This window comes from Porites lutea, chromosome 13 (assembly GCF_958299795.1).
Source record: "Porites lutea chromosome 13, jaPorLute2.1, whole genome shotgun sequence".
NCBI lineage: Eukaryota > Metazoa > Cnidaria > Anthozoa > Scleractinia > Poritidae > Porites > Porites lutea.
The window spans coordinates 7,487,305-7,499,820 of record NC_133213.1 but is presented as its reverse complement, the minus strand read 5'-3'; the positions used below and the strand labels follow the sequence as shown (position 1 = coordinate 7,499,820).

At 39.2% G+C, this 12,516-nt stretch overlaps 1 protein-coding gene across 1 annotated transcript in view; it reads left to right on the top strand.

The window, feature by feature from the left end:
* LOC140923254 (uncharacterized) overlaps positions 1 to 9,694 on the top strand; it is a 36,525-nt gene extending 26,831 nt beyond the window's left edge. Inside the window, exons 10-12 of the mRNA XM_073373340.1 lie at positions 2,374 to 2,520; positions 8,248 to 8,621; positions 9,157 to 9,694. Of these exons, the coding sequence (XP_073229441.1) occupies positions 2,374 to 2,520; positions 8,248 to 8,619 (519 nt within the window). The 3' untranslated portion in view covers positions 8,620 to 8,621; positions 9,157 to 9,694. The remainder of the gene's footprint in view (positions 1 to 2,373; positions 2,521 to 8,247; positions 8,622 to 9,156) is intronic.
* Positions 9,695 to 12,516: the final 2,822 nt, after the last annotated feature.

Genomic DNA, 12,516 nt, shown 5'->3' with positions numbered 1-12,516 from the left:
ATTTAATCTTCTCCTACACCACTTCCTCCTCATTGCTAGACATTATATATATAGTTGCAAACTACGAAATACTATTCCTATGGTACAAGTGTACACTCAGTTGGTCATACGCTCCATGGAAATTGAGAAACAGATTCCGTTTGATAATAATAACTTAGCCTCTTTTAGGAAGAAATGGGCTACTTTCAAACAATGCCCCTCAGGATATAATTTGACCAATGCAGTTAATTAAAGTGCAAGTGACAAACGGGCAGATGGGTGATGGAAGACCGTAAGGCAGACAGCCTTTTCTTAATTGTTAGTATATAAACTATATATAGTATTTTTGTGGACTTTGTCTTTCTTTGTCTTTTTATTTCTTTTTGTAAACGATAACTTTACCTGTAATGAATTGTAAATGTAATGTATTGTAATTGTTTGTGCGTGCAAAAACACAATAAAAATAATAATAAAAGCTTTACGCGAGTTTTCTATTTCCCGCCATCAGATTTGATGCGCCCACGCTATTGTCGTTCAATGAATGAACGCATGCGCATGCAAAATCCCCTCCTGTTGTTAAGACGTACATTTACATTCCTTGCCTTTAGCCAAAGATTACACACACACACAAATTGTTCTTTAACTCGGCATTTGCCGCTCACACAACTTGTTTGCATGCGTTTTACTCGCAGTTTGTCGCGGTTTGCTTTGAGAGGTCCAGCAAGTTTTGTTTTTTTTTATCTGTGTTTACATTGAGTACAATGAATCAAATTTCTAATCAGTTTGGTTAAGCTCTCAAGTGATGACTTGTGATTAAAATGAAACATTCAGTCGAGGTGATTTTGAGAGGATGGTTTTCTATGAGTTGCCAACACGTCTGTTTTACATTGCGCGATCGGTCTTCGCCGATCTCTAAGTCTTGAGGACCCTACTTCAACCGATCCATTTTCCGCTGCATCGAAAACCCTTGCATTAGGTAATTTATTCAAGTTTGAAAGTTTTGCCATCACATTCGCATGGGCATTTTGCCGTTGGGGATAATGAAAAGAATAAGACGATTGTTATATTTTCTTCATCTTTATCCCCAAGTAGCAAACTTCCCGTGCAAATGTGATGTCAAGCCTAAAAACCTTGAATAAATTACCTGCAGGCACAAGGGCTTTCAATGCAGCTGAAAAATGGACGGTTAAAAGTACTGGAGTTGGTGGCTTTATTTCTTCTCAAAACGGAAACCTGCGACGCTAAAGACTCTTGAGAGTTTTTCGTAGATAATATAATTTGCCTTGTTAAGTAAGGTTTCGAAAAGAGAGGGACAAATACGAAGTAAGTTTGATAAATAGAAATTCTTTTATCTAGCCCGGCATTCAGCATAAAGTTGTTCTTCTTGTATTTTGAACTGTATTCGCCGTATGTTTCTGATTACTCAGTTTCTTGCAAATAAAGCTTTGGGCAAGAATGCCCTTACAGATAGGAGAAAGTCCGCCGGCAGTTTTCCTCTATTCTTGCGTCAACTTTTACAAACGTGTTAGCGATGCATTTTAGCGTTAAATTTGACCAGTCATTTGTGCAGCGAGTTCTACGATCAGGATTGACTTCAAACTTGCAGATATAAAACTAGAGAGCTCTTAGGCTTATTTGCCGAAGTTAGAGAAAAATCTGTCTTAGGGTTTTGAAATTATTGACATTATTTTTTTTAAAGTTCGACCATTTTTTATTAAGGATGCCAAAAATCATAGAAATTGGTTAAATCATTCCTGCCCAAAAACGCGATTCAAAAACATAACCAACGCGCATATAGATACAACCCTGGTCAAAACTCTTGGGACACTAACGCAATAGCTGGTCAAATTGAGGCATCTTCCCTCCCCCCTTCCCCCTCGGTGCAGTGTTGACGTTATGTATTCAAGTTTTAATTCAACACTGCTTTGGGGAGAGGGGGACAGCATAAATAGCCCCTTATAGCAACATCCCCAAGCTTTTTTAAGAGGTAGAATATGAGTTAATTTAGCAAAGTGAGTCTTTGTGCCTAATTTCCTCAAGTGTCCCAAGACGTTTTGACCAGGGTTGTAGGTTGGGGTCACCTTAAAAGGCATGGAAAGCCCTAAACTAGGTATACATGAAAGGGGTACGATTTGTCAATAGCAACTATATGAAAGGGATACCTTTTGCGTCAAAAATTGTATAGGAGAGGCTAAGGGGTTTGAGTTCCGGGCGGAGCTTCCCTGCGCGTTAATCATGTATGAAAACAGTTTATCTAGATCTACGTAAGAGTTAGTTTTTGCAATAAGTGGTTTAAGAAATCTTCCGTCACTAACTTATGACAACTAAAAATGTGTTGCTGCTGTATTTCGCCAGTTTTCTCAGTGCTTTTTATCCTTTCAATCTTTTATGCAGGGTAAACATCGTGGAGATCCTGTAAAATTTAGATTTGACGCTTTCGTGATGAAAGAGCCATCAGCGTTTCCAAAGGATGCCGTGGACGGAATGTTGCTTTCATTGAAAGAGACTGCAGAATACTGTAACCTCGATAACCTCATGGAGGTTTGTTTGATCTTTGCTTTAGACGAAAGCTTTTTTAATGATACTTTGCTTTAAAGTTCTTTTCTAATATGTAATTAGCCTTGGAGAATTCCCTTCAGTAATATGACAGATGTTCAGGTTTGTAGCAGGGGGAGGTTCAATCTCATCCCCAGTGCCTCCTTACTTTTGTCCAGTGGATGGGGCAACAGACGCTGTGGAAGAATCCAAAACGGGAACCACAAAATCCTGGTTCAGGTTTAATTGTGCCTGCGTGATATTGTTTGCCGATTTGACCAAGAGGAGTCCTCAAGGGAAATTTTCTTGCTCGCACATTGTTACAATTTATTATTTCCAAAGCAGTTTTTCTTTCTGTGACCTTAGATCCATGTATTAAGTGAAGCGAGACATATAACATGGAAGGATTGTTTAAGGAGACCGAAAATGTATATTTATTTAAACGCCGCGAATAAACATTTGTTAATCCCGACGACACGTTCTTTCGTGCTTAGAATGAGCGTAGCAGCATGCAAATTCGAAAGGTTCAGTAGCATAAAAGTATAACATCTCATTAAAAAAAGCATTGAAATAACTTTCAAAACTTAGAAAAAGGAAATTTTTGAACAAAATGTCATTGTAGCGGAGGAGGAGGAGGAGTTCACGGTCATGCGCATACGCGCCGTGACAGCTTCCAGAATAACTCATACCGGCCAACACTAAATTCGAAGAAGACATCAACTGCAAATCCAAAGGAATCTGTCTTTATATTCGCTAATCCGTAGCTCTACGTAAACAAAGTGAAGTCAGCTATTTCCAAAGTACTCGTGAGTGTTGTTTTGTTTTCGGAGAAAGGCGTTTAGGAAACGAAAATCAATTCGTGGAATCGACCTCGCGGGCGACCGGCAACAAGACGTTCTCAAGAGTCGTTGGAGATAGAGAAGCTTGGCCGATCGATCTGTTATGGTTCTAGGAGTCGTGTGTGGATTACGAAGAGAACACACCACACTTGGAAAGTGGTAAAAGGCATGAGTTTGTTCAACTCTAATTTGATTTTAATATTTTTGACTTCACAATTTGCAAATTTAGGGGGATCACTTGATTTTTGGGAGAACAAAAAGGGGGATCAGTCGTAACTGAGAACCCAAAAGGGGGGTCACTGAAAACTTTGGAAGGATTCAGAGGGGGTATCACTCAAATTCGCTTGAAAAATGAGGGCATGGGGGTGGATCGCGAAAGTTATCGAATGTTATTAGGGGGGATCACTTCAGTGAAGTAACATTCAAAGGGGGAATCGGCTAAATTTCACCTTGCTTAGCCCAAAATCCTCCGTCCCCGTCCGGGCGTTAAATAATGATCGGTCCCTTATAGGTTACATCGTTTTTGCCGGGAGAGGACATCAGAAGATTATAGAAGTTATAATGCTGATAAAAATTACAGGAGAAAGTGTGAAATTTATCGGTAGTAAGTAGATTCAAGAGAGCCTTATAAATATGAGCTTACAGTTAATTGTACATATCATGTCTAAATTAACATTCACAATTCATGACATTTCACTTCGTTTATTACGATCAAAACCGTTGATCTATGGTTTTTGACGTAATGCGCATGATCAGTACACAAATCCGCCTGCAAGACCCTTGCTGATCACTTTGCAAGTTGTGAGAACATCGTTTGGATTTCATTTAGGAGAATGTATGGGAAGTAGCTCTCCCAACCCCCCCCCCCCCCCCCCCCCCCCGCTGCTCCGACCTTAGTTATACCGGGAAATACGCAACAGGCCGCGCGATTTTCACCGATCTGGTACACTTGAAATGTTCCTTGTATCTTTGCTGTATGATCGTATATGTTTAAGAATTGATGTTTTTAAAATGAATTATTCCTTGAGTATTCTGTTTATAATCTGGCTTTTTTATGTGTTCTACTCGATAAAATTTGTTTTGGGGAAAACTCACCCGACGCGACATGTATAAATTTGTTCACCTCCTGATAAGTAATTGAAATTTATGCTCAATTAAGGATAGCCTCTATACTTATACGCTGTGTGTTCTTGTCACCGCTCAGGCACTATTTGCAGGTATTTTTAGGGTTTACATAAGCCGAACAGATGGATTAGAAAAAAAGCTAAGGGTTGTTTACAAATTTTGTTTGCCGATCGGAGACTGTTTTGTTAGCGTGGGTACGTAAAAGACCTCGTAAAAATACACGTAGGTAAATGTTTGCTTCAAAGCAGGACGGGGTTATAAATCTCATTCTTATCAGCTGCAACATTTATCTGAGGAATGGCAGAGAATAAATATGAATTATGGGGATATATAAAATCAAACCAAATGTCCGGAGATACTACCGCGTTGCGAAAAATGAATTTGAATTATGTAAATTTCCTCGCGTGCATGTAACTCGGTTCTGATTGGTTTAAAAACAATCAGCTACTATCAGAAGTCATACATGCCCAGTATCGTGACACTGTCCCTTCAAGAGAGGTGTTGGGCAGATAGAGTTCCCCAGGGTTCTGAAGGATGAGCGATAATAATAGGAAACTTGGACAATGGACCGAAGAACTAAGGATTACGGCTAAAATTGGAGTGCTACAGAAAACTATGCTATTAGGAACAGCCAGGATTCCGAGGAGGGTGCCTGACTTCTAAGTACAAGGAGAGTGTCCCAAAGGACCGCTGGTAATCGGTTATTCCACTATCCCTTGGTATGTATGTCGACATGAGAAAAACCAGAGCTCGGAGTCAAATGGATAGTAATAGTAAATAAATAAAAATAACGATAGTAATACATACACACTTTATTATACTCCATCCCTTATCAGGGCATTTCGGAAGGACATACAAGGATACACTAAGTTAACATTAAATATCAATGTTATTGGAATATACATAACCTTTTTTTAGCTAATCTCTATTACTATATCCAGATGAATTATAATAACTATAATTCTGAAATAGCATAAAATGGCCGAAAATATTTAGCAATTAATGAATTCGGCTTTCGTAGTATATGAAGAATTAAGCGGATCGAGGAAGGTGTTATCCACCGAGGCCGTAGGCCGAGATGGATAACACCCTTCCGAGATCCGCTTAATTCTTCATATCCTATGAAAGCCGAATTCATTAATTGCTTTATTATTTATCAAAATATTTTCAAACACTTAAAGGAGAAAATGAGCTTTATTTTCACAAATTTCACACCCTCCAGCAATATACTGAGAGCTAAAGTTCTTTGCACTCCGTAAATTTTGATGAAATGTATAAATAAAATCTCTCCGTCAGAAATTTCAACAGACATCGAGGTTTAAAAAAAATAAACCTGTTTACGATAGTTTAATGCAATGTTTACAGAAATGTTACTGTACAGTTGTAGAAATTAAACTGCTTTGTGCTTTGGTTGCAATGGTTGTGAGTTTGAACGTTCAGATCTCGTAAAATGAATTCTTCTTGGGAATTTGTTAGCAGTCCAAGTTCCTCACTTCGATCATTTTCGCCTGCTTCAGAAGCCACGACATTGTTTTTGTTGTTGTCAATTACAGCCATAAGGCTGCCCGCCATGTTTGTTTTTGTGTTTGTATCGGTTTTGCTGTAGGTTTTTATGCTGCTTTCGTTTCTGTGTCCGCTTACCGACATGATGTGTCGCGCTTCAAGTCCACTTCTGTCGATTATAGTTATGGTCGTCGCTCTGATTGAATGATTTGTGTATATTGTTGACAACTCCGCTTTGTGTAAGATGACTTTCATCTTCTTGCCGAGAGTGTTCTCGCCGACAAACATGTTGTCATACCAAATTTCTCCTTCACCAGCTGACTTTTTTGGTCGCTGAAAAAGGTATTCATTCATTGCATTCAAGACACTCAAATATTTTTCAAAGGACGAGACCGGGCAAAAAGGACCATCGTTTGCTATCATCATTGCTCCTTCTTCAGCTTGAACGTCGTGTGCTCTGTGATTTTTTGTTAGTTCATCAGTTGTTTTCACAACACAGCGTTTTCCTTGCGAGTTGACTTTTATTTCGACGTCAGTCTTTTTAAGCTGGCGAAGATTTTGCCGACCACGCCGACAGAAAAATAACATTATTTCAAAGAAAACCTTGTTTCGAAGAGTGGTAGGGTTTTCAGTATTGAAGACACCGCATCGATACAATTTCTTTATGTCTTCGTCAGCAATCGGAGGTTTGTGTTCAGTTTTCGCTAGTCCTTGCTTCTTTAGCTCTACGCACTGTGCTTCATAAATTCGGTTGGCTTCGTTAAATTCCGTATCCTTTATAATGTCTATATTTAGTTCTTGTTTGAAGTGTCTACACAAAGCAAATCTGATGGAACAGAGGGAGTTCTTTGAGTACATCTGTCCATCTTTCTTTCTCGCCTCGGCGTAAAACTTTCGTAAAACCGCCGCTAACTCCACTGCAGTTGAAGGATTTCTGATGTTTTTCTCCTTGAGGTACGACTCAAAAATTAAGCGATGATGTTTCGTCAACTTTTTAGTATTCTCACTGTCTTTATCATTAAGTAACTGGGTGATATTTTCTTCGCTCAAACTTGTAAACCTACTCGCAGCCATTTCTGATGTTTGTCTGCCAAAAATAACACAAGCTCGTCCCCAGGTCTTCTCGGTTAACGGTGCCTTAACCTGCGAAAACGCTGCATTTTTGACGTCATTTCCTCGTTAAAGTCAAAATTCTTCCAAATTTGGTCATCAGTAACTGGTTTTGGTGAATCAAACGTGTGCTTTTAGCCAATCAGAATCGGGGAAATATTTTGAATGAATAATAAATCATGTTAATTACTAAGAAACTCTCCAAGCAACCTTTTTCGCATTGTAAACAAAGTGCTAACGTTTTATTTGTAAAGTTTGAGCCTATCGCTTAACGCGTTCCAAATTTTAACCCCCTTGGTAATAAAATGAGCGTTGACCAGAAGTTGTTTAGAGGAATGGAATGTCCAGTAACTGATAACTCCTAGTTTGGCGGTGTAAAATGCGAGATCGTTTTACAAACATTATCCGCTTCTCTAAGATATAGCAGTTTTCTCATAGGTTACAACTAAAATGCATTTTTTCAACTCAGAAATTTCAAAGTAATGTCCTTTTTTTTTTCTTAATTCGTATTTTTTTTTATTTGTTGTAATTATCTGATTAAGATATAAAAGCACTAGCCCTTCAGTTCCACTGTTATGTGTTACCTTGACTCTTACATAAAAATATTAACTTACAAAAACAACGAGGGCACTTCTACCTTGAATGGGAAGGAATCAGCTGCTTAGCAATTATTGCAAACTATGAAACCTGTTAATTAATTGGTCAAGTCCTCGTCGCGATCATATCCATATTGCATCTTGAAGCCCATATCACCACAAGAGAGAGTGCCACAGAGATGCCCAGCAAAACATTGAGCGGAAAGAAATCAGCAACGAGAACAACTTCGACGGGCGTTTTAGAGAACGGTTGCTTTGACTTGGCAAAACTGCTCGTCTCCCTTGTTTTTTGTTTTTTTTTTTTTCAGCCGGCTTGCCACGGACCTGAATAGATTTGGAGATAAATGACTTAATTCATTCCTGCCGCATCTCTTTCGCTCTTTTATATATTCTTTTGAGCAAGATTTAGAACGTGTGCCGGGTTGAATACGTTCACTTGCTTATTTTGGTTTCTACTATCTATATACTGTTTAAGAAACACGTCGACTTTACAGCATAAATGTGCCCAGAGTATAAACAAAGAAAGCCTCCTGACTTTCATCTCTACATTTACTTTATAGGGCCTTATCGATAGAGTCTACATGAAATGGGAAAAGTGGTGCGAAGAGGATAAATCTTGCTCGTTTACTCCATCACGCCAATTGTTAAAGGGTCTCGATAAATATGTCCAAGCATGCTTACGTTTATCTTGGCGTATGGTTACTCAGGTCCCACCAATGGAACTCGAGTATCAGACCCTTAAATTCAATACAATTATCCATACAGACAGGATATACTATGATGGTTACAAAATGCGAGAAAAGACAGTTTCACCACCTCAAGAGACTCAGGAGGAGGATATTGCGTGCTATCTATGGCCCGCCCTTCGAGATGGTGGAGGAAGAATAATAAAGGGAGGAGAGGTTGTATGCTTCATTCAAGAAGAGAAATAGAGGTAAGTTTAGAAACACAAAGGTTGGGGGCCTGATCTCATTTTTTGAACGGCCTTCTCCATTCAGTTAAACACGGCCAAGGAAACAGCGGCTTAAGAGCTCATTAACGTATCTCGTTGCCAGGTGAGTAGGTTCACTATCCAAATGGCAATTTAATTCTGGTTTTCGTTTTTCGCGCTTTTTTAGGCTGCTGGCCTGTCCAAAACTGCCAAAAAATTGTTTTAAATCAAGCCCTAGGCTACCTTAAGTTGATAATGGTAAATTACAACTTCCAAAGTCTTTGCATCTATTCGGGTTCTTAATGCCGCGTGGTAATGTTGCTAAGTATCTACATGTACGTAAAAGGCCACCCGAAATTTCACCGGTTTAAGATGGCTTGTTCAGATTCCATATTCTTTTGACGCCTTTAACTTGAAAACAAAAGAACAAAAAAGCGAGCCGAAGGCCATCGTAGCAATTTTGTGGAGTTGGATGATACAATAAGAGCTTGACTTAATTATTTTGTTTGTTTGTTTATTGTTCTTTTTTTTTTTCCAGACGTAATCGTCCTCAGAGAAAGCAATTATAACAATCAAAGAATCACGATGGAAGAATAGTAATGACTAAGAGAAAAGAGTAATAAAAGTGAAACCAGTATTCTTCATTGATCGATAACAGGAGAGGAAAAACACACTACCATGCCCCTAGGTGTGTTATACGACGTATTTCTTCTTACATCTTCATTGGAAGCCAGCGGTGTCTTAATTAATCTTGAGTTATATTTGTTCAGACATGGCATGCATCTTCTTTCAGAGCGAAACAGACAGATAGGTCTCAAGGTTTTGGCTAAAACCAAATGCAACTTCAACTTTCATCTCTTAGTCAATGTATGTAAGTTCGCCTAACCCTGCCCCCCTTCAGTTTAAAGCTGAATAGCTGCAAAACCATTGAAAGTATCTGCAAACATTTAAAAATTGTCGTGACATGAACGCTAACAACGACGTTACCGTGGTAACCGAGTTTGACAGCTTGCTTTCTTCAAATTTGCATTTTTTTTTCTATAAAGAAGGTTTTATTATTAAATGGTTATATTACACTAATTGAGCATTTTTCTTATCAAATTTATTGTAACTATTATTGTAATCTAAGCTTTTTAGTAAGTAATTTTAGATAACCCTAATTTAAACTAATTAAATTAATTAAGTAGTAATAGCTATCGCTAAGAGCCAACGAGCAAAGATTTCAGGTGCAGCGGTAGCCACAGACAGCTTTTTCGCCCTTACTGGGGCTTACCAGCGTGGCACAGCTGTTGGGTTAATGAACGGAGAAAACCCGCGTCTCAAAAACCCCTTACTTTCGACGAGGCGAGTGCAAAGCAGTCTATCAAGCGCCAGCTCCACACAACATGAGCTGTTGGCTGGGAACCGCGCAGCAGTTTCACCACGACATGCGCGGGCAAGGTGGATCACGAATTACCAGTAAATCAAAGCAAGGGGCACACAAACACCAACCCACGGCCTAGTCATTACCTCACGCATGCGCACAGCCATATCACGCGGGCATAGCCGTGGTTCAGTGACCGGGGAAAACCCTTGTTTACTGAGACCCTTACCCGCAGAGGCGAGTCCTTTAAGTGCCAGTTCCACACATCACATGTGGGGGCGGTTGGCTGGGAACCGCGTGGCCGCTCTCCCACGAAATGCGCGGGGAAGGCGGATCATGGGTTTGGTTTACGTGTGCCCCTTGCTTTAATTTGTCTTTTGAAAAAAGTGAACTTAACTGTTGTACTGCATAAAGAATTTGAAATCCCGACTTTACGCAGCAAATTTTTCGAGATATTGAAGTTCGTGATTTTGTCCGAAGTTGCGGACAAGTCATTTTGCGTAAAATTTAGTGGTCTTACAGGCAAACTTAAAATCCTCGAAAAATCATATTAAAAGTCCACGAATATTCAACGTAGAGACTTATATTTGATCTCTTTTAAAACTAACAAAATAATGGTGCGCCAATGAAGCCTTCCGAATTATTTTACTTCAAAGACACAAAAAATTTTGCTGCGTTATTATTTTTCTTAGCGACATGCAATAAAAAATTCCAGCGGGCAAATGCGACAGAAATCGCGTAGGATGAAAATGATCCACCCGACGATTGGTTGAAGACAGGATGAGCACGGGACTGACAAACACGCACACGGCTCGTAGATTGTCTGATCTGTATCACGTCTTCGCTCGAAAACAATGCATTCTCTGTCCTGCATTACGTCATGGTTGCCTTACATCGATTCGAGATTTTTTCTGCCCTTGGAACAATAGCGTAAGGCTATATTAGCTGCCGCCTTGCAGCCGCGCGAAGACGCGAGGCTGCTCGTCGGCAATAATATTTAATTAAGGTGACTCGACCCAGTTTTTTTGGGGGGGTACCATCCTACTTTGAAGCTCTCTGGTATCCCCACCTTTACTTTTATCGTAAGTCTAACACATAGAATGGATAACATATAGATCAATCTACAATATAACATAAAAATTTTGGCGATCGGAGTAAATGTCACGTGGTTATAATGTCACGCCCCTTTGAGGTCTGAGTCGAAAATCTGCTGTTGCCGGCATTTTTTCGTGAAAATCTCTCGGCTACACATAGTGCGCATTAGTGCCTTGCGCTGAACAGAGTTTCACCAAAATCGCAAAGACCCAATTCGAGAAATTCAGCGGTTTCCAAATTTAGGTCATAATTTATGCGAAAATGATAAGCAAACTTTACACGGATTATATCTAATAAACTATGAGATTCATCTCTTTATTTTGGGCATCGTTATAACAGATGGGTCCTTGCAAGTCAGCAAAACGCTTTAGGGCCTTGTAAATGCGCGCGATTTCGAGCAAAGCAAACATATAGAAATTATAGTTTTCGCTATTTGTTGACGTTTGTCAGCGTTTAAGAGTCCTTCTCACGAAAAAAGCATTTTCTTAAAAATTCGTAGTTTTTTTTCCTTCAAATTTTTTCAGGGCCACAATTGATTAACTAACTACCCAGACTCTGAATTTCATGGTCATTGAAAAACTGTGACATTATCTTCTTTAAGCCCAAACTTGAGTAAACATTGAAGATTTTTAGCGTTTTGGCTGAGTTTGTGCTTTGGGAGTTGTCTATTATTTCTAGTCTGTCATTATACAGCATTCTTGTTCAGCACGCGTGCAATGACCGCGCTTGGCTGACTTCCGAATGCTCACCGAGATATAATAATTCTGGTACAGTGAGACAGGCCATCGCGTGATACATAGAGGTTTAAGTCACAATTTTTAATCAATTCTCGTGCTTCTTGTGCCTTTGCAAAAAAAATCAAGAAGTGCTACACACTAAATCTACTAACTATTAAAAAAATATCATTTTTTCATAGGTTAAATGCAAGCCAATAATTAAACCAACTCGTGACGGGAATATCCCGGTGAGCATTCGGAAGTCAGCCAAGCGTGGTCATTGCACGCGTGCTGAACAAGAATGCTGTATAATGACAGACTAGAAACAATAGACAACTCCCAAAGCACAAACTCAGCCAAAACGCTAAAAATCTTCAATGTTTACTCAAGTTTGGGCTTATAGAAGATAATGTCACAGTTTTTCAATGACCATGAAATTCAGAGTCCGGGTAGTTAGTTAATCAATTGTGGCCCTGAAAAAATTTGAAGGAAAAAAAAACTACGAATTTTTAAGAAAATGCTTTTTTCGTGAGAAGGACTCTTAAACGCTGACAAACGTCAACAAATAGCGAAAACTATAATTTCTATATGTTTGCTTTGCTCGAAATCGCGCGCATTTACAAGGCCCTAAAGCGTTTTGCTGACTTGCAAGGACCCATCTGTTATAACGATGCCCAAAATAAAGAGATGAATCTCATAGTTTATTAGATATAATCCGTGTAAA